General features: G+C 35.3%; 1 protein-coding gene across 4 annotated transcripts in view; it reads left to right on the top strand.

Annotated features, from left to right (window-relative positions):
- Positions 1-22,653, top strand: part of NEGR1 (neuronal growth regulator 1) — an 851,322-nt gene that overhangs the window by 499,008 nt on the left and 329,661 nt on the right. For all 4 annotated transcript variants that reach the window (XM_003990224.5, XM_045036007.1, XM_045036008.1 and 1 more), the window contains exon 3: positions 2,635-2,760. In XM_003990224.5, the coding sequence (XP_003990273.1) occupies positions 2,635-2,760 (126 nt within the window). The remainder of the gene's footprint in view (positions 1-2,634; positions 2,761-22,653) is intronic.

Below are 22,653 nucleotides of genomic sequence, written 5' to 3'. Positions count from 1 at the left end.
TTTACTAACATCCTCTTTCCAGATGTTTCTTCCCTGTAACATATCCTGACTTATGAGGCCCCGGGAGGCAATTGCCATCACTGAGATGACATGTCACATCTGGAATTCAACACTCGTCCCCACCACACAATTTCCCAAAGTTAAATGTCAAATCTAAGTTTATTGCTAAGGGACTTAGTTGTTTCTCTGTGAAGCCAAATAGTGTGCTTAATATTAGTTTACCACTCATGTTTACCACTTTAAATATAGGTAGACATGTAAAGAGTAAACTAACTCTTAAGATCAGATAGAATTGACAAAATAATATACAGGATAGAATTCATGGTCTTGTGGCATTCCATCATTTTTCTTAAATATACATACTTTGCCCAAAATTGAGTCAGTTATATGCTTGGAATACGTCGACAAACTTGACTGATCTCTATGTACCGTCTCCTGTATGAAGGAGGAAAGTACTATATAACTTTTGTTTAAATAGTGGCCATTAGCGTGTATGTAATTGTGTGTGTATTTATATATGTACATATGTACACACGTATTTCATAGTTTACTATTTCAAACCTGCACCTACATCCGTATATCCAGATGATGGTTTTGTTTAATTTAAGTTGATTCTTATTAGTTGTTCTCCTATTCTCCAATGAGTCATGCACACTTTTTTCTACTTTCCTCCAAGGGTATCTTAATGTCTTTTATTTCTGTTCTGTTTCAGTTAAGCTAAAAAGAGTCTTCGGTTTGGAATGATTCTTATTTTTTTTTATTTTTATTTTTGCCTGGGAAAACTCACTGAAGAGTTTAATGATAATTTGTTTTAAATGCCAATTAAAGAATGTCATTTAGAAACAGTTACAATGGTATATTAGTTAGGAATAAGCTTTTTCCTAAATCTTAGCTACAGTTATATATAATCAAATACTTTATATTTATAATCAAATCATTCTAGGGGTTTTTTGGTAATGGAATATTGGTTTTATTAAAAAAATCAAAGATGATATTCAAAGTATAGATAATTTAATTTATCCCTGTGACAAATTTTAATTACCTTTTTAAAAATAGCTGTGAAAACATATCTTTTGCATAAAGAAAGCCTAAGAATGGAACAATTAAAAGAATTCCAGTAAAAGGCTTATTTGTCTAAAAATTATGAAGACATCTAATTGCCAATTGGTTTTTACCTGGAACTTCAACATACTATAATTTGTGTAGAGTAAACTAAAACTTATGGCACAAGCTGGTCTTACACACTACCAAAGTGATGAGTTGGTGGAAGCACAGGAAAAGGGCAGTACTGAAATGAAATTCAAAAACCACATATGTGTCCTAGAGCATTTAATAATGATAGCTAATACTGATGCCAGGTGCTTTAGTAAGTTCTTTAAAATACAGTGGCTTATTTAATCCTCACAGCAGCTATATGGGTTTCATCTTTCACATGAAGACACTGAGGCTGAGATACAGACGTAAATTGCCCTGGATAACACAGCTGGTAGAGAACCCAGGATTCGTATCCGTGGCATTTGAGGATGAAGTGAGAGACCATCTGATATTTGAAAGGATATGGACAGTTTAATTGGAAGTTCATTTAGGGATTTTCCTATCCAGCATTCCCAAAGTATATTCCATGGTCACCGGTTTTTTCAAATGCTCTTGGATAAAAGCATACATAGTCTACTACATGAGGGGGAAAAAAAAAAAAGAACATACAAACAAATACAATAAGAACTTTTCCCCTTCATTCGTGGAGATTTACAGTAAGCATAACAAAGGTTCTAAGAAATCCCAGGGTGAAGAGATCTGTTTTAACCAGCGGTTCCCAGCCTTCACTGACAAGAAGACACTTTTCAAGCCCTTAGAAATGGAGCCCCTTTAAATATAAATGGTTAGTAAGTCCACCCCTACTAATTGGCAGATTGAAAATTGAGGTCCCAAATGCTTTTGTAACCCTGAAATCTCTTTTTTTTAAATGTTTATTTATTTTGAGAGAAAGAGAGAGTGCAGGTGGGCACTCACTTGCGCACAAGCAGGGCAGGGGCAGAGAGAGAGAGAGAGACAGGGAGAGAGAACATCCCAAGTTCCACACTGACAACGCAGGACTCAGTCCCACGAACCATGAGATCATGACCTGAGTCAGATCTGGCAAGAGTCAGATGCTCAACCAACTGAGCCACCCAAGCACCCCTTACCTCCTAATCCTATATATGTTTTACCTCACTTAGCTTTTAAAAGAGCAACTGTTCTGCTATTTTAAGTTTCTTTCAAATTTCCATTCTTATTAAATCATCTCATCAAGAAAGCCATCATTATAGTGGAGATACATAGGTGGAACAGATAGATTGGCTATATTGCAGTGTCTAATACAAGTATGCACAATAAAATTTTAATTGAAGTAAAATTCAAAAATTCAAACTTTTTTGTTATTAATTCATTTATGCTGAAGTATTCAATATCTAAAAATTGGCAAACAAATAAAACCAGCCAACAAACAGAAAACTCTAGGAGAGTCCTAACAATCCAGAGAATCTCTATTTTGAGTGGTGAACATGGGCTGTAAGTATAATATCATGGAGTTGATCATGTTTAGTTCAATAGAATTTTACTGTATTTTGCTGACCACTGAATGTTTTGTCATTTCAGTTCCTCCGAAGATATATGACATCTCAAGCGATATGACCATCAATGAAGGAACCAATGTCACCCTTACTTGTTTGGCCACTGGGAAACCAGAGCCTTCCATTTCTTGGCGGCACATCTCACCATCAGGTAAAGCAGAAATAATATCAGTGTTGTTTGAACCATTGCTCATTATTATTCTGTAACCTCGATGTTCAGAACCTAAGAGTCAACTTATATTTTTTACATATTTTTTGTGAGATAAACAAGATACGTATTTTTATACTGAATCTTTATGCCTAAAGGCACTGTAGTTCACAGAAGTTAAATGAACGGTTTCTGTCAGCGCCCAGATTAGAATCTATGTCTCTTGGTTCTTAGTCAAGGTTATTTTCATTTTAGTGTACTGGATAATCACAAATCAATAGACATAAAGCTCAAATGGAAATATCACAAGAGAAATATCTTCATTTAAATGTGTAAGGCTTTTATTCAGTCGTCATTCACATGTTAATAGGCCAGCGTGAACTGCTAAGGTAATCAAGAGAGAATGAAATTATACAAATTATGAGATGGCTGGGTCTAATTTCAAAATGCAGTTCAGAATCAAGGATTTGGCATTTAGAATTAAATTTTAACTGATGAGGAATCTGAAAACCCAAGACTTTAAGTAACTTGTACAAGACCACAGAGCTAGGTGAAATTAAGGGACGTAACATTTTGTATGGGTTTCGGGTGCTTCTGCTACAGTGCACGTTCTCCTAAAGACATTAAGTCAACTTTAGGAAGTTGGGTATAATCATCATCAAAACAAAGCTGTTTTCACAGCCACTCTTCACAGCATTACCAATTTGTGTAAAGATTAAATATTTGAACTCTATAGCTTTGAGTTGTACCCTGGAAATAACAGTGGTACTTTTAATGGATAGGATCCCACCACATACTCGATAAGTGAAATCTGATTTTATTCGTCTTATAGTTTTGGTGGAAATAACTCTAACAAGGCTAGTGTGATGAAACTGCTTTTAAAGAAATCAGAAAATCACCCTTCATGTAGGTGTAGAAAGAGTACAATGGCCACATCCATTTTATCTGCTAATGCTGTCCTTAGTATCACTTGTCCTTAAGTGTCTTTGAGTTTCCTCATTTATGCAGTCAGTCTAATGAGACTTACATCATATGCTAAGTATTAGCATGAATGTGAGAAAAAAATCAATAGAACAGCAGTATATACTTATATAATATGCATTATGGCCCCTATATTATTTCTGAAGCAGGAGTGTGCTCTTGACTGCCAATACTTCACTCCTTAGAGCAGCTACAGAATCATAAAACTGGTATATGAGCACTGAATAAGTGGCAGGACTCTCTATGGGGTCTAAGTGAGACAAACCGAGGGCAAGCAGTTAGGATACAAATACTTTTATCTCAAGGTTCTCATCCACATCAGTTCAGCCAATTGTATTGCAAATCTCATAGCCTCAGTTTCCTTCAGCTAGTTTTCTACTTTCCAAAAATCAAATGATAAAAATGCCTAACTATTGTGAGACTTAAAAAAGATAATAAGCATAAATGTGCTTTAAAAAGTATAAGGTGATATGCAAATGTATGGCTGATTCTTAATCATCTTTCCGGGGATTTAAATCTGATATGGCAATATAATTTTTGTAAGAATGAAGCACATAATCTTCATCTTCATATAATTTAAGATTAATATTTTGGACTGAACTCTCCTGCTTTGCAGTGCTTGTTATTATGCATATTCTTCTTTTTAAGTGCTTAGATACATTTTGGTTTAATTAAATAGCGTGAATGTTGGTTAGTGAAGTTATTAGAATAATGATAATGGATAACATCATGAAGCTGAAAGAAGACAGATTGGGTTTATAAGTTAAACTGCGCATGGATGTATTTTTCTGATCCTGCCATACAGAGCAAATGAGTAAAATTAGCATAAATATTAACTATTCTCCAATGAATAGCTAGACATGGCCGATATATTTATAAATGCTTCCAATAATTTCAAATTATAATTTATTAATGATCTGTATTCAAATGCACAGCACTGAAGAGTTTCTGCTTTAAGTAACATGTCTTATAATTCTATTAAATTTCCCCAACTTACATACTTATACTTAAAGCAAAATCATAAACTCCATTGATCTGTCTATATTTTACCTAAGAAATATCAACATTTTGTATGCTCTCTTCTTTTGCTATATCACAAAAGAAAATGTATCTAAAAATAGTGGTCGCCACAGGAACAGATAACAGATACAGATACACTCCCTGTCTGTACTAGAAATAATGGCTGGTTTTTGCACATGTGTAATTTGTTTACATTTTTTTTAACCAGTACTTTTGTTAATTCTTGCTGTTTTGTTCATGGTCTATATCAGTTTTACAAATTAACTTAAAAAATAGTCACAGGATGATAGCTCCACAGAGCTTCTCCCTAATCCCCACCACTCCCCCCCCCCACAAAAATTAGGTTGTGGGTTCAAGCATATCACAAACATTGCCTTAACTAACTGGAGGTGTCATTCTACTTGTTACTTCAACACATTGTACCTTTCACAAAAACATCGTTCTTGAGAAGTTTCTGTATATATGAGCTTCCTAAGAGTTTACGTATGTTGATGATTTCTTTCTTTCTATATTTTCTATTCTATATCTAAAAATTAATTTCAAATTCATGTAAAAATTGTTACAGAAATAATACAAACTATGCCCTACATCCCTTACTTGATTTCATCCATCATTTTTCCCATTTGCTTCAACATTTGCTGTGTGTAGAGTATATGAAAATTTATATATTTTTTCATTGAATCATTTGAAAACAATCTGCATACATCATGGCCTTTTCTTCCTAGTTATGTCAGTGTGTGTTTCTGAAGACTAAGGGCATTCTTTTATGTAACCACGATGCTGTTTTCAACTTACGTGCATTTAACATTGGTATCATACTTTTGTCCCATTGTTATTCATATTCCAATTTTGTCAATTGATGGAATAACTTCTGTATAGATTTTTTTTCCCTCTAAGTATGAAATCCAAGTATCTTATTTTGTTGTCACATCCCTTCAGTCGTCTTTATTCTGGGGTCTAATTCCTAATGGCATTACCAAACATTGACATTTTTCAGCACTGAATGTGCCATCCCCTTCTTTTTTAACAGGATGTGTTCTCATTTGGGGTTTGACTCATGCTTCCTCGTGATTAGGTTCTAGTCATGCCCATCTGGGACGAAACAAGTGAAGTTGTGGCCTTCTCAGGAAATGATATCCACAGGTGCAGGATATCCATCTGTCCCTCGTTTGTGATGTAATTTTGATTACCTAATCAAGGTGTCTGATTTCTGCATTGCATAGTTCTCTCTCTCTCTCTCTCTCTCTCTCTCTCTCTCTCCCTTTCGCCATGCTACCACTAAGCAGTATTGGAGAGATTTTAAACCCTTAAAATGCAAATGTCTGTTGCTTGTTAACCTTCCCCTTAGATTTTGCATTACCAGTGATTCTTTTGTGAACTAATCTTTACTCTGATGATTACAAAATGATGATTTTTCTAGCTTGAGCAATCCTACTTTTACCAGTCAGCACTTGGCATTCCACTGCAATCATTAACCTGACTTCCCCTATTTCTTACTTATTTATTACTTTATCTATTTATAATGGCGGAGGCTCAAGGATTCCCAACTTTTTTAAACTTTTTATATTTCATTACTGTCTTTGGTTATTTTGATTCTGCAATTGTCCCTTATTTGGTGAGTAGAAGTCACTTCATTCTGATTCCCATGTCCTTTTGATGTGTTGCCATCATTTTTTTTTCAACACTTTGATGCTTTCTGGCATGGCAAAATATGCCAGGTTCATCTTGTATTTTAATTGCCCTATCTGTGGAATCAGAGATTTTACATTACTTCAAATAGTTGGATACAGTATACTTGGGGTTATAATAAGTATACATTGGCTTCAAATATATAACCCTGTTCACCTGTTTTATAGTAAAATTATCAGAAACTCAGACATCTAGACTATTTTCTATGATACTCTATTAACCAAAAGAACTTAAATAACTTTAGTGCAAAAAATTAACCATATTTTGTTTGGTTTTATCTAACAATAGGGCCTGGAACGTAGTGTGCATACAAAAGGTGATTACAGAATTAATGGTAAAAAGTATTTATGTCAAGCAGAACATAAAGAGGCAATTAACTGTTCGATCATGAGAAACTTAGATAGAAACTTCATGCATCTTTTTTTACAAGTGATACTACTGCTTTAACTAATCTATGACTAACTTCTTATATACTTAGACATTTTCAAGGTTTTCTCAAAATTTGTAATCTAAGGTAATTCAATTTCATGTAATTTAAAGGTAAGGTAAGGTAATTTAATATAATTCCTAAGGGAATTCTAATAATGAAGTTCCCTACCCACAATTTCTTAGGCATCAGACGGTGCTAGTATAGTACAGTGGTTAAGATCATGAACTTTACATCAGTCAGAACTGGGTTTGAGACCCAGATCTTCATCTTACACACTGTAAAATCTTTGACAAAACTGTTAACTCCTTTAAACTTTACACATAACATGGTGGTACTAATTGTGCCAGAATTGTTATGAGTATTAAATGGAATAGTATAGGGGCGCCTGGGTGGCTTGGTCGGTTAAGCGTCCGACTTCAGCTCAGGTCATGATCTCACGGTCCGTGAGTTCAAGCCCCGCGTCGGGCTCTGTGCTGACAGCTCAGAGCCTGGAGCCTGTTTCAGATTCTGTGTCTCCCTCTCTCTCTGCCCCTCCCCTGTTCATGCTCTGTCTCTCTCTGTCTCAAAAATAAATAAACGTTTAAAAAAAAAAACAAAAATAAATGGAATAGTATAGAGCATTGAACAGAGTCGGTGACTTACAGTAAATATCATGTAGTATTAGTGGTTAATTTACTACTGAAATGTGTTTAAACTTTTGATCAAATGGAATCTCCAACCCTGTTTCTAAAATTGAGGGGCTTACTTACAACTCTTGAATGCACTTCACATAGCTGCTCTCAAATGAGGGTATCATAAAGCTAAAACTCACTTAAAACTTTTAGAGAACATTGACAAATTTACACAAGTCATCTGATTTTGAATATAAAAGCAAAATAAAATTCTTAACCATACATCATTAGATTAATAAATCTAGATCCACTCAAGAAAAAAAAACATAGGAAAAGTTAAAAGATACATTTTAAAATAATAGATTACAGATAACAAATATGAGGCATTTTGAAAGCCTCTATCAAATTTCCATTTATTATTCATTGCTGCTTATCTTAATCTTTGCTTGCTAGTTTCTTTTTATACTTTGATATCTGGAATCTCCAGAAATGTTCTCACTCTACCCTGTTGGTGTTTATTAGCTGACAAAGATATTCTTTTAGCTCTGGAGCAAAATACGATCATAAACACTGGATTGCATGTCTTAAACTCTCTTTTGTCTAATTTCCGTATGCCTAGTGCTGTTTGATGGAATATATCACCCTAATTATCCATAAGAGTTAAGGCTATTGCTGAACTGAAGATAAAGACTGTTCATGTCGTTTTGTCCTTTTATGTACTGGATTCCATTCATCCTTTCCCATTTGTCGGTTCTTTTTTTTTAAGTATGTTCATTTATTTTGAAAGATAGCACACGCACAGGGAGGGGCAGAGAGAGAGTGGGAGAGCATCCCCAGCAGACTTTGCACCCTCAGTGCAGAGCCTGACGCAGGGCTCCAACTGCAAGATCATGACCTGAACCAAAATCAAGGGTAAGATCCTCAATCAACTGAACCACCCAGGTGCCCCTGTGAGTTCCTTATTCCATTAAATATTCTCTCTCTCCCTCCCTCATTAACCTCTTCCCCTCTATTGACTTCATCTTGTCCACAAACTCCAGTTATTCTTTTCTGAAATCAATCTCGTGACACTTTTGCTTGGGCTTATGACTGGCATCTTATTTTGTTGTTGTTTTCTGTTTGTTCCCTCTAGTTTTTCTCTCTGTTTTCTTTTTCCTGCCTTTCTGTGAGTTACTTGGCCATTTTTGAATTCTGCTTTGTTTTATCCATAGGGTTTTTGAGTGTGCTTCTTTGCATAAATTTAATAGTATTGTATCATATAAGCATAATTTATCATAGTCTACAGGTATCCATATTTTACTAGTTCCAGTGAGGTATAGAAACCTTACCTACATTTATTCTCCTGCTTTTTTGATATAGTAATCTTAAATATTTCTCTACATACAGTGGTGTAGTTTTTGTTTCAACTGCCAAACATATATTAGAAAACTCAAAAGAAGGGAAGTATTTTGTATTTATCTATTCTGTTATTCTTCCTTTTATTTAGAAAACTTCCTTTAGCCATGCTTTTATGGTAGGTCCACTAAAGATATTCTCTCAGAATAGACTTCATCTGAGAACATCTTGATTTTGCCTTTATTCTTAAAGGATATTTCTGCTTGGGATAGAATACTGAGTTTAATAAGACATACACTTATTTAACATTCAAGTAGCCTTAAAATAACCTTAAGACAACATTTGGAAATCATGTGGATTGACGTATAGAACCTTTGAAAACTAAAAATGAATGTTTTCCATGCTTGCCGTAAGTATTGCTATACGTCCCCAGCTATAAAATAAATAGTATAAACTGTCCCTTAGGAATATAACAGATATTGCCAACCTAAGGAATATTAAGGATTTTAAGATTGTCAAAAGAGAGCCATTTCAGGATAACAAAGTCAGTATTCATTAGACCATGGGTTAGCAAGCTAAAGCCTGTGGGCCAACTGGCTTTACTTTCTATTTCTGTAGATGAAGTTTGTTGCTGTTGTTGTTGGAACATAGCCATGCTATCAACTTTACATATAGCCTTTGACTGCTTTCTCAGTACTACAAGGTAGAGTTGAGTAGTTGCAGTAGAAACCATATGGTCCACAAAGCCTAAACAATTTATTCTCTGTTCTTTTTTTTATTATTATTATTTTAATGTTCATTTATTTTTGAGAGAGAGAGAGAGAGAGACAGAGCACGAGCAGGAGAGGGGCAGAGAGAGAGGGAGACACAGAATCCAAAGCAGCCTCCAGGCTCTGAGCTGTCAGCAGAGAGCCCAATACGGGGCTCTAACTCACAGGCCGTGAGATCATGACCTGAGCTGAAGTTGTACACGTAACCGCCTGAGCCACCCAGGAGCCCCATTGTCTGTTTTTTTAAGAGTTGTCTGACCCCTGCCTTAGATACTTTAAAAGAAGTTTAGGTTTGAAATTTTATTTCCTAGCTGTAAGACATACAGGTTTAGCACATTAAACCTTCTATAACCTTTAAAGAGAATTAAGACAGAAATGTTAATTATCAGAAAAAATAGAAAGCTATAAAAAATGAAAATTATTAACTAAAAACGATGTGTACCATTCAAATCTATTGTTTAAAATAATTCTAGGGGCACCTGGGTGGCGCAGTCGGTTAAGCATCCGACTTCAGCCAGGTCACGATCTCGCGGTCCGTGAGTTCGAGCCCCGCGTCAGGCTCTGGGCTGATGGCTCAGAGCCTGGAGCCTGTTTCCGATTCTGTGTCTCCCTCTCTCTCTGCCCCTCCCCCGTTCATGCTCTGTCTCTCTCTGTCCCAAAAATAAATAAACGTTGAAAAAAAAATTTAAAAAAAATAATTCTGAAAATAATTTGAGTCAATACAGGTACAAACCAGAAGCTATTACTTTCTTTTTTTTTAACACTTTTTTTTAATGTTTATTTATTTTTGAGACAGAGAGAGACAGAGCATGAATGGGGGAGGGTCAGAGAGAGGGAGACACAGAATCTGAAACAGGCTCCAGGCTCTGAGCCGTCAGCACAGAGCCAGACGCGGGGCTCGAACTCACGGACCGCGAGATCATGACCTGAGCGAAGTCGGCCGCTCAACCGCTCAAGCGACTGAGCCACCCAGGCACCCCGAGAAGCTATTACTTTCTATTAGTGCTCTTGATTCTATTGTCATTCCCCTTTTGTGAAAGAAAGTCTCTGAAACACTTGAGTGCTGGGCCAACACCAAAGATGGTATGATGAAGAGGCTGTGTGTGTGATCCTCGCAAGCTGGCAGCCTGTCGCCCAAACACTGTAATTCTTTAAGAGTCTTTTTTCAGGTTTGCAATCCTGACACTGCACTTTACTCTTTAATGTTAGGAAGAAAAATTTAGTAAAACCAGCAATTTATGCTGATGACATTTCAACAATATGAGATCTTCAGATTACAAGCTATGGTTCTGGTTCCATTGTAGAGTTGCACTCTATGTGGAGCGTTTGTGAATTTCCATAATGGCTTTACATAATGGATAATTATATAATGAATGAATCTACATAATGATGGCAAGTTAAACTTTTACCATAAGATTGCACACCAATAATTTATATATGCAGTTAAAAGTGCCTCTTTGTTCTGGGAGTTTTCTTTATAATTTTAACTTTCATTTGTCTGTTTCCAGAGTCCTCTCTACTTCTATTTAGTTAGTGGTGGGCTATGAGGAATTGTTTGTATTCAGAACTGTTAATGCTTACTATTTGAATTTAGAAAACAAGAAAGTTTTCATTATTTTAAAACACATATAAGGCTAAACAATGAGTCTGATGATACGATGAATCAATATAAAATATAATCCACTATTCTCAGAGGAAAGTGCTTACCCATATAAAACAGAAAACATGAACCCATCAAGAATTTCAAGCATTTTATAAAGGATCTTTTTTTTTCTTATGGAACTTGATTTTCTGAGGAGCTGGGCATTAGGAAAACACACACACACACACACACACACACACACACACACTCCAGTTTATCTCCCTTGGGTGGACTGAATTTGGAAATAATGGTTGGTATTAGGTTATTTATGTATATTTTTTAATTTAATTTGTTTTTTTAAAAATTTAAGTATAAATTGGGGCACCTGAGTGGCCCAGTTGGTTGAGCGTCTGACTTCGGCTCAGGTCATAATCTCATGGATTGTGGGTTCAAGCCCCACATTGTGCTCTGTGCTGACAGCTCAGAGCCTGGAACCTCCTTTGGATTCAGTGTCTCCTCTCTCTCTGACACTCCCCCTGCTCATGCTGTCTTTCTCTCAAAAATATACAAACATTAAAAAAAGTAAATAATTTAAGTATTATTAACATACAATGTTATGTTAGTTTCAGATGATGTGCAATATAGTGAATGATTCAACAATTCTATACATGACTCAGTTCTCATGATAAGTGTGCTCTTTAATCCCCTTCAGCTTTTTCACCCCTGCCCCCCATGCCTCCCCTCTAGCAAATGCCAGTTTGTTCTATATATTTAAAAGTGTTGATTCTTTGTTTCTCCCCCCCCCCGCTTTGTTCATTTGTTTCTTCAATTCCACATAGGAATGAAATGATATAATATTTATCTTTCTCTGACTGACTTATTTTACTTAACATTTTACCCTCTATATCCATCCATTTTGTTGGCAAGGTTGCATTCTTTCAGGCTGTTTATGTTTTAGGAATTAGATTTTTCTAGATTATTTTTTCAGAGTGATTTCAATGTCACCTTACATGTATTAGGAAAAGGCATTATATAACTGGTTATATTAAAACAAGTTAGGGCTTGTTTGTAATCTTAGAAAATTCAGCTTTTAATTTGGTTGTAAATTTCATGCTAATTCATGCTGAGGTGAGACTCCATGGGTAAAAATTTCACTCATAATATTAAAATAGATCCCATATGGTTCCAGAAAGATCACCAGTAGGTACTGTGAATGTATAAATGAGCCCAGTTTGGGGTGCCTGGGTGGCTTAGTTGGTTGAGTGTCCGACTTTGGCTGAGGTCATGATCTCATGGCTTGTGGGTTCAAGCCCCATATTGGGTTCTGTGCTGACAGCTTAGGGCCTGGAGCCTGCTTCTGATTCTGTGTCTCCTCTCTCTCTGCCTCTCCCCATCTTCCCCCCCCCCACCCCCCACTTGCACTCTTTCTCAAAAATTAACATTAAAAATAATAAAAAATAAATAAAATAAAATGAGCCCAGTTAATACTTATATTAAGTATTAATTATTGAGCACTTAGTATGCCCCAGGCACTGTTCTAACATAGTTTAACATATGCTAACTATTTTACATGCAAAGTATTAGAACTTCATAGATACATTCATGAAGAAAAAAGCATGATGTTCATTTGAACCCAGGTTGTACTGATCATTTAAACCCCAGCAGTCAATGAAGATACAACTTGGTTTTACTTCTCATAAATGTAAAATCATGTCCATCAAGACTACATTCCTATACAAACAAGCTCTATTGAAACTTAAGTGCTGTTTCTGGCTTATTACTACAATAAGAAAAAGAAAATATGTCAATAATGATTTTTTTTTTACAAATCAAGACCCAAAGTGTCATTGACAGTTATAGACATGAGCATATGGTTGGCTTGAAATGAATTATTAGAGGAGTTATGATCTCCTGTGTAAAAGAATACTATACCCATTTTCGTTACTCAAAATCAATACATTGCTATTGAATTTTAATGGTACTCCACCTTGTTTTAAAATTATACTTTTCTTGATTAACTTGACCATAATTAGTACAATCATCACTAGTGGAAAATTAAAATGATTTTAGTAATCTTGGATTATAGATCAATAAAACTATGATAAACACTTTTTATTCTTTTTATGAGCTATCTCTGTATGACCTATGATTCAGGCAAATACATATACATAGTAAGTACTCAATAAATATCTATTAAAGGATATAATATTTTAGAATACTGTAAATTCTTCACATGATTAATAAATTCATATTTGCTGATTAATGTCTTAAAAATTAATATGACTAATAATTATTTTCCTTTATAACCTTTGTGAATAGATCATTTCCCCAAAGAAATTATAGAAAAAGCTAATAACATTTTTATAATTATTAAACTATTAAACAAGGCACTTATAACAATGCTAGAAAGGACATAGCTAGTACTTGTACTACTTGGTTTTAAATCCCTGTTTTGCCACTTACTACATGTGTTACACTGGGCAAATTTCTTAAGCTCTCTGTATCTCACTTTCTTCGTCTGCAAAATGGAGATAATAATAGTAATAATAATAATATCACAGGGCTGTGATCTAAAGGGAATGCTAACAAACAAGAGTTTAAAAGAAAACTCGGGCAAAATTAAGAGCTCCAAATTCTTGGTTACTATTATTAAAATTTCTTTTACAGTTCATCGCCAGGTAAAAGTTGCTTGAAGACAGATGATGAAAGATGGTGATGATAAATACCAATAAATGCTGTGCTCGTATGTGATAAAAATCAGATAAAAATCAGATAATGATTGCATTTCTAAACTTGTGAGATGCTTTTTTGTATTTAGTCGTCTTGTACAGAAGACAAAAAAGGGATTACTTTACTGAGCAACTACCACAATGACTTCTAACAACAAAGTTTGAATTATTTATTCAGATTCTGATAAATGGTGGGTGGGGAATGAGAGGGGAGGACAGGAAACACTATGTATTAGTGGAGGCATAAATTTGTTTTCTTTAGTTTTATTTTTGCTGTAGGAAAAAAAATCCATAAAAATAAAGAACAAAAGAAAAGTCTTTCAGACAGCTATAGATTCCTAAGAGACTGCCTTCACAATAAAGGAGCAAGCCTCTCTGAGACTTCTGTATGATTACTAACCTAAACAAAGCCAAGGTCAAGGATACAAAGGATACTGTAACCAGGAGACCAGGAATAATGGTGCTTAGTTTTTCTGTTTGTTATTATTATTTATAAATCCCCTAGACCTAGTTTACCGTGCAACCCAATTTCAGCCTGTTAAAATTCCCAAAAATTTTATGGAATATTTTTTTTATCTGAAGATGGTATTTCATTCTCTATGAAAATGTTACAAAAGTGACTTTGTCCTAAGGGAAGAAGGTCAGCATTCATGAAATGTCCCCTAGTATAATACATAATGAAAATGTCTTATGAAATGTTGAGAGACTAATTTTGCCAGACAAAAGAGACAAAATGCAATATTTATTGCATATAAACTTTGTGTGTAAACTTTGCCTAAGAGATGGAGACTAAAAACCTAGAGTTGTGTATTTTTGTCTAACTAAGGTTATGTTTCACTGTGATCTTTAGAAATTTCCAAAGTATATTCTTGCATAAATTTACAGATTAATAATAAGCCATACTAAAGTCTCAAAAACTTGTTTTTAAAATATACAGGATTATGGAATTCATTAAAATAACTTTTTTTTATTTACGTTTTATTTTCACCTTCCTTGTTAGCCAATTTTTTAAAATGCTTCCTTTTGCATTAGGTTTGAATTTAATCCAGTACTAGCTGTATTGTTTCTGGACAGTGCTGAAGCTCTGAAGATGTATTATACCCATGCATCATCATAGCATTGTCATTCTGAGGATATATTAGTGTAATACATCTTCAGAGCCCTCAAATGAGAAGCTGTCTGGAAGGAATGGGGTGAGGAGCAAATTCAATTCAATTACAGGACAAAAGAACCAGCTGAAGAGAAGGAGAGAACTCTCAAAGCAAGATTCTCAGTGGAGTTGATTACAACCAGGTATTTCATGGAAGTATACTCCATTTTTCCTTTTGTGACATGACAAGGACTAATTATGGATTTTGAACACACATCTGTAAAGATAAAATGGCTTCTCAACCCTGTGTTTGACTCAGTAGGCACCTGATGGCTTTTGTGAGGCATTTAATTGATTTTTGAGAAAGTCGTATAAACATTCATATTCATTTAACATATAAGCCTAAAGTATATGATAACTTGCAGATTGGTTTATTAAAATGTGATAGGTGTAAAGGAATGTTTGCCCTTCAAATAAAGTCTTAGTTGGCAATTCTTAAATTTTCAGACATAAGAGACAGCAGCTGGCTGAAAAATGATCAACAGGCAAGAAATGAGAAAACCAACAACTCTTCTTAGCCCTTGACTATTTCTACTAGATCGGGCTGTCTACAGGAGCCTGGGTGACTGCCGGTTAAGTGTTACTTTTGATTTTGGTTCAGGTCATGATCTCAGGGTTCCTGAGATGCAGCTCCACCCCACTGGGCTCTGTGCCGACAGCAAGGAGCCTGCTTGGGATTCTCTCTCTGTCCCTCCTCTGCTCACACACACATACATGCTTTCTCTCTGTCTGAAAAATAAATAAATAAACTTAGATTGGGCTGTCTGGAGTGATCAAGAAGTCTTATTGCTAGGGTAAATTTTTCTTCTATAGCTCTCATATGTTAAAAAGAAAAGAGATTCTTAATTTTGTCATAGTGCAAATACATTCAGTGTTGAGAGCGTTCAATCTGGCTAACATGTTTTGCAAAAATAGATTGCTTAGTAAAAAAATCCTTAGCTCATTATATAATGGTTATATTATGAATATTTATTTTACATTTATTTTCTTTAAAAATCCTCTATTGAACACTTACATGCCAGACAATTTGCTAAACAGTGAATACACAGATGTAAGAGGCAAAAATACAGCTACTAACTTCAGAGTTTACAATCTTGTTGGAAGACACAGATGAAGAGGGAAATAATTACACGTTAACTAAAGACTGTATAAAGTCATAGACTATGAATAAAACAAGGAGGTATCTTTGAGAAGCTATCTTTTAAGCGAAGCCTTGACTTGAAGCTGAAGGAAGGGAGGCTGCTGTGTGAAGTAATGCTGTGCATTCTGTGTAGAGAGAATAATATCTGCGAATAATTGAAGCAGGAGAGAAGTCGGTGTGTTTTAAAACTGAAGGCAGTGGGCCTGGAACAAGCAGAGAAAAGGGGAAAGAATAGCTTAAGGTGAGGTTGCAAAAGGTTAGCACGTGCTGGTCAGATCAACCAGGGGTTAGAGACCATAGTGAGCAAAATAGGTGTTTGTTGTTTGTTTGTTTGTTTGCTTGTTTTCTAAATGCAGAGGGAAGCCATGGAAGCATGGGAGTGACATGATTTTATTTTAATGTGCAAAATATGTTTTTGGTACCGTGTAGAGAATGAGTTGCAGGGAGCCTGAAGCAGAAGCCGGGAGACCATTCAAGAGACTAATGTAGTAGTTGCAGTGAGGGATGATGCTGACTTCAACAAGGGTAATGGCAATAGAGGGAGAGAAGTGCCTGAATCCTTTCCCTTTTTACAAGTAAAATCAAAATACTGAGAGATGGGAGATGGGGAATGCCTTTTAGTTTTATGGTTTCATCAGTTTGGAGAATGGGCATGTTGTTAACTGACGTGAAGCAAACCAGGAGAGAAATATATTTTCAAGAAAGATCGATTTTTCTTTTGGCCATGTTATCAGGTATATTAGACATCCAAATGGAAATATCAGTGAGTAATTGGCTAAATGAGGCTTAATCTCATGGAAGGAGCCAGGACAAGAAATGAGACCTGGGGTCATGAATGGGAGTCTGTCCTCAGGAGGCAAAGTGGATAGACAAAGAAGGTCCATGACCAATGTGTGAGGATTTAGGAGATGAAAGAACAAAAGAAAGAGCAAGAGTTGCTAGTATGACACATGAAGACTGAGGAAAGTAAATTGTAAAATTTAAATTAGTTTGAAAGGAAATTCATAGAGGGGAGCCTGGGTGGCTCAGTCAGTTAAGCATCCAACTGTGGCTCAGGTCATGATCTCACAGTTCATGAGTTCAAGCCCCGCATCAGGCTCTGTGCTGTCAGCACAGCCCTTTCCCCACACGTACTCTCTCTGTCTCTCTCTTTGTCTCTCTGTCTCTCCCAAGGTAAATAAATAAACTCTTTAAAAAATAAAGTAAATTCATAGAGCAGAAAGATTGTTTTAATAATTAGAAAAAAAGCTTAAAGAGTTGAAATGTAATAAGAGATAGAATGAGATACATACGGCAAAGTGTGTATTGTGTTTGGCAAAATAAAGATCAATTTTGACCTTGATAAAAGCTGTTTTAGTGACACGGTTGGAAATGGGCGCCAGACTGGGTGGTTTAAATAGGGAATGCAGGTGAGGGTGGTGAACTAGTAGAGAAATCTTGTCTCTTTCAGAAATTTTGTGGTGATGGGGAGAAGAGATATGGGATGTTTGCTGGACTGTGTGTAAGGATGAGGGTCAAATTTTTTGAGAGAAAGAATATAACAAATCCAATATACCTGTCATTGGGCTTCAGCAATTAGCGACACAGGCTAATTTTGTTTATCCATGCTGCCTTCCCCAACTTAAAGGAGAATTTTTTCCTTTTTTTTTTATGTCACAAAAATGTTCTTGTTAAAGGACCACAGTAGTGCCGTACAATAGTAATTGCAGAACATTTAAATTCCGATGGATCATAAAACAAAACAGAAATAGGAGCAGTTGTAAACGTAATATCACCGTCTCTTTTATGTTTTGTTCTTAACCCCACGATGTAGAGGCTTCTGTTTGACCAACAGAGAGTGCGTAAGGAGCTGAAGACTCTCAGGAGTGTATTGTGCGCTGCTCACAAGCTCCCTGTGCTCAGCTCTGTCACTGGAACATGTCAGTTAGAGGGACACAAAGTTTCTCAGTTCCAGCTCTTTCAGGAAAGCTTCTCTTCTCCTCTTTTTTGATAACATGCTCTGTCTCTTAGTTCCGTTCCATTGCTTTGCCCTGAAATTGTGTGTGCTTTATGCCCAATTCATCACCCCAGGTGTCTGCTGCCCTGACTGGCACCAGCCTGGAAATGTCACCTGGCAGTTTATTGCTCAAAGGAATCACAATCCTTTCCCTTTCCTTGTGGTCGGTAACAGGAGGTGCAGTCTTCGAAAAAGTCAGCCTTTCTCTTCCCAGGTGTTCCCTTGCTCTGCAGCCATCACATATTGCCAACTGTTCCTATCACCATTCTAAAATGTTACAGAGCATATGTTGGATCCACCGAGTTAAATCAGGAAGAAGGAAGAAAGAAAATTGGTGTAGTTTCTAGATAGTTAGGGGAAAAAAAGCTTCTATCTACACACCTGTGGAATCTGATTTATAGAGTAATAGGTATACCAGTTCACTAGAATACGAAAATGCTCAGTAAATATAATTTGAGCCTATAAGTCAAAAAACAATCTTTTCATATGATACGTTTGATGAATTTGTTAGATTCTTAAATTTGTGTTGTGTCTTTCAAACATTGCTTCTGTGATACACTGAGTCCATGTAGTCTAAGACTGTAATCTAAAGGGGTTAAGGTGGAATTAAAATTCTGATTTAGGTAGTTTGGTAATGGAATTGGAACTCAACCTTTACTTGGCTTCGGTATGCAAATTTATCCTCTCTAGGATTTCCTCCTACAGATGGTGGGGTAATCAGATGTAAGGGGGTTGAATAGAATATGATTTCTCCAAACCCCACTAACGCAAAGAAGGACACATGTTGAGCTTGTTAAGGCCCTGACATAATCAACTTTAATCAGGATGTCTAGACTACACATCAAACATGTCTAGATTAAGATGTGCAATTCGGATTGTTGTTCAGCATCGATTTTCTTATACACTGCCTTCCAATTTCATTATTTTGAAATTATTCTTTCATTTATATATCTACAACATCCACAAATTTGAAATCTACCCATTAAAGGGGATGGACCTACTAAATACATAGTAGCAACCCATCCTTAGAATACAAAGAAGGTTGTATATATAATTACTAGAAAATCAGAGGAGGAATCTTGTTAACAGTCCACAGGCAGAAGACAGTATCGATAACACTGATTCCTTATCATGAATGATGGAAAAGGCAGTATGTAGCTCTATGATTGCTAATAGAGATGTGTATACTTCCTCCTGAAAGTATTCAGACACGGGCAAAAGACTCCTGAGATTTAGCAAACCCACCGACCATGACCTACTTTTGAGGATTCATGTAGGTACAGACAATGCCATCTTTTATCTCTGCTAGGGCATAAGATTTACAAGAGTCAAATCCACTTTCTATCCTGATCTTCATTGTGCTCTCAATATGATAGGTGCCTAAAAATATTTTTGAATGGATAGCAAAACCTGAAATATATTTTTGGTCATTTTGGGACATGATTTGATCTCTTCTTCTATTAACACTAGCAACACTAATGATGTCAACAATATCTTCTTGTGAGCACTTCTTATCTGCCAGGCAGTTTATATTCATTTTCTTAATTAAACTTCAGAAAAGTCCCTACATTATAGGTGATGTTTGTTATTTGCATATTTTAGCTGAAGGAACTGGGACTTAGCATTTAGTAATTTTACCAAGGGCTACAACTAGTATTCAAAATTTCAGAGTCAGAATTTACGTTCAACTTTGATAGACTCCAAAGCCCAAGCTGTTAACCATCACTAAAAGTAGGATATAGGGTATAAAGCCCAGCTGTTTGGAGGTGCCAATAATAGAATTAGAATTTCTGGTTCATGTGTTTACTACAATAGAATGATGTTTATCTCAAAATGGCCGAGATTTTCAGGAACCATTGCCAGCAAAGTAAGGTATTATAAAATAGAATTGGTACTCTATTTATTAGGTAATAAACTACTTATCAATCAGATAATAATAACAATTGCATAATTTCATATCAGGAATGCTGCATAAATGAACTCTGGCACTCATGAAAGTGAGAGGGTGTACTAATGATCGATACCCTTGTATTCTATTATAGACCAGTGTATTAGGGTTCTCCAGAGAAACAGAATCAATTGGAGATAGATACATAATCAACTATCTATTTTCACATAGAATGCTTTTGTTTTAAATATATGTGTTGCCTTCCTATTTTGCATTAATATATATTTTTTATAAAACAAATGTGAAAGAAAATGGCAAATTTTGTTTAATAGATATATTTTATATGTATTTTGTTTAATGTATATATATATGTAAAATATACATCATATATTCTTTAAAATTATAAAATTTTGTTTAATATGTGTATATATACATTTTAGTTTTATTTATTTTTGTCTTTTTAAGTTTTTATTTTAATTTTGGTTAGGGAACACACAGTGTTCTATTAGTTTTGGCTGTACAAGATACTGATTCAACAATTCCATGCATCACCTGGTGCTCGTCATGACAAATTGCACTCCATCACTTATTTAACACATCCCTCCAATCCCCTCTCCTCTGGTAACCATCAGTTTGTTCTTAATATTTAAAAGTCTCTTCCTTGATTTGTCTCTCTCTCTCTCTCTCTCTCTCTCTCTCTCTCTCTCTTTTTTTTATTTTCCCTTAGCTCATTTGCTTGTTTCTTAAATCCCACATATAAGTAAAATCATATGGTATTTGTCTTTCTCTGACTGACTTATTTCACTTAGCAAATACTCTTGCTCCATCCGTGTCATTGCAAGTAACAAGATTTCATTCTCTTTATGACTGAATAATATTCCATTGTATGTATGTGTGGGATCATATGTATATATATATATATATATATATATATATATATATATATATCTTCTTTATTAATTCATCAATCAATGAACACTTGGGCTGCTTCCATATCATGGCTATTGTAAATAATGCTGCAATAAATTTGGGGGTTCATGTCTCCCTTGGAATTAATGTTTTTGTGTTCTATGGGTAAATACCCAGTAGTGCAATTGCTGGATCATAAGGGTAGTTCTATTTTTACCTTTTTGAAGAATCTCTATACTGTTTTCCAGAGTGGTTGCACCAGTTTACATTCCCACCAACAGTGCACAAGGGTTCCTTTTTCTCCACATCCTCACTGACACCTGCTGTTTCTTGTGTTGTTGATTTTAGCCATTCTTACAGATGTGAGGTGACATCTCATTGTAGTTTTGACTTGCATTTGCCTGATGGTGAGTAACGATGAACATCTTTTCATGTGTCTGTTGTCTATGTATACATTTTAAATGAAAAAATGGTGGACCCAAATGGCAAAATTTTATTTAATGCGTGTATCATATATATATTAAAATTATAAAATTTTGTTTTATACATACATATATATATATACACACACATACACACACACACAATTTTGCCATTTGATCTTACCATCATTTCATTTAAAAAAATGTGTTAATGCAAAAAAAGAAGACAAAGCATACATTCAAAATAAAAGGCAGTCCTCCATAAAAATGGATAGTTGGTAATTGCATGTTAGATTCCCTTCTTTATCAGTTTGTCTATCTAGTCAGTAAAACCAGAACTGTATATTTCCTGTAGATCAAGTGTCAACAAACTACAACCTGTGGGACAGATTCCTTCCACTGTTTGTTTTTGTAAATAAAGTTTTTTGGAACACAGCCACACCCATTTATTTATGAATTGTCTATGGCTTCTTTCATGTTTAGCAGCAAAGTTGAGTAACTGCAACAGAGACCTTTTGGTCTGCAAATCTGAAGATATTTACCATGTGGCCCTTTATGGACAAAGTTCACTGACCCCCACTGTAGATTATAAAAAGATTCCATTTCAATTATGTTTGCTTTTTAGTATTACACTATATACAAACTACTGCTATACCTCTAGAAAGTCCATAATACTTGATTTCATGGTTAGTAGTTCCTAGGCATTATATAATTCCAGTAGAGGGCTATTTCTATATTTTTTCTTCAACTAATTCTTCAAGTATATTCATTTTCTTTCTTTATTCTTCCAAGTTTCAGTCAACCAGTGAACCAGATGACCACTAAATTTTTCTCAAATTCTCAGAGTTTAAAATTTCACATTCTAATGTTGTTATAGATGTTATTTTCACACAATTTCCTCTATATCTATGCCAAGAAATTTTTATTACAGAATTTGGAAGGGATATATCCTTGTCTGCATTGTTCTATTGATAGAGAAAATGTGTCTGTAGACTTCACTCCAGGAAGAATGCTGTTCCGAGCCAATTTATGTGGCCACTTTTGAGTGAGGCAGGATTTTTTCTTGGAAGAAGGAGCTGAGAGCTGGCATGTTTGCCCAAGAGGCCTGTGGGCCTTCATTGAGTGACAGCCACAGAAGCAGCTCTAGGCTGAATAGCTCCCGCCTAGTAAGATAAAAGTCGCTGTTTGATCAACATCCAATGGGTAGAGAAAGCACAAGAAACAAACAGTGGGGGGAAAAAAG

This window comes from Felis catus, chromosome C1 (genome assembly GCF_018350175.1).
Source record: "Felis catus isolate Fca126 chromosome C1, F.catus_Fca126_mat1.0, whole genome shotgun sequence".
Taxonomy (NCBI): domain Eukaryota; kingdom Metazoa; phylum Chordata; class Mammalia; order Carnivora; family Felidae; genus Felis; species Felis catus.
This window is presented reverse-complemented; position numbering and strand designations above follow the sequence as displayed.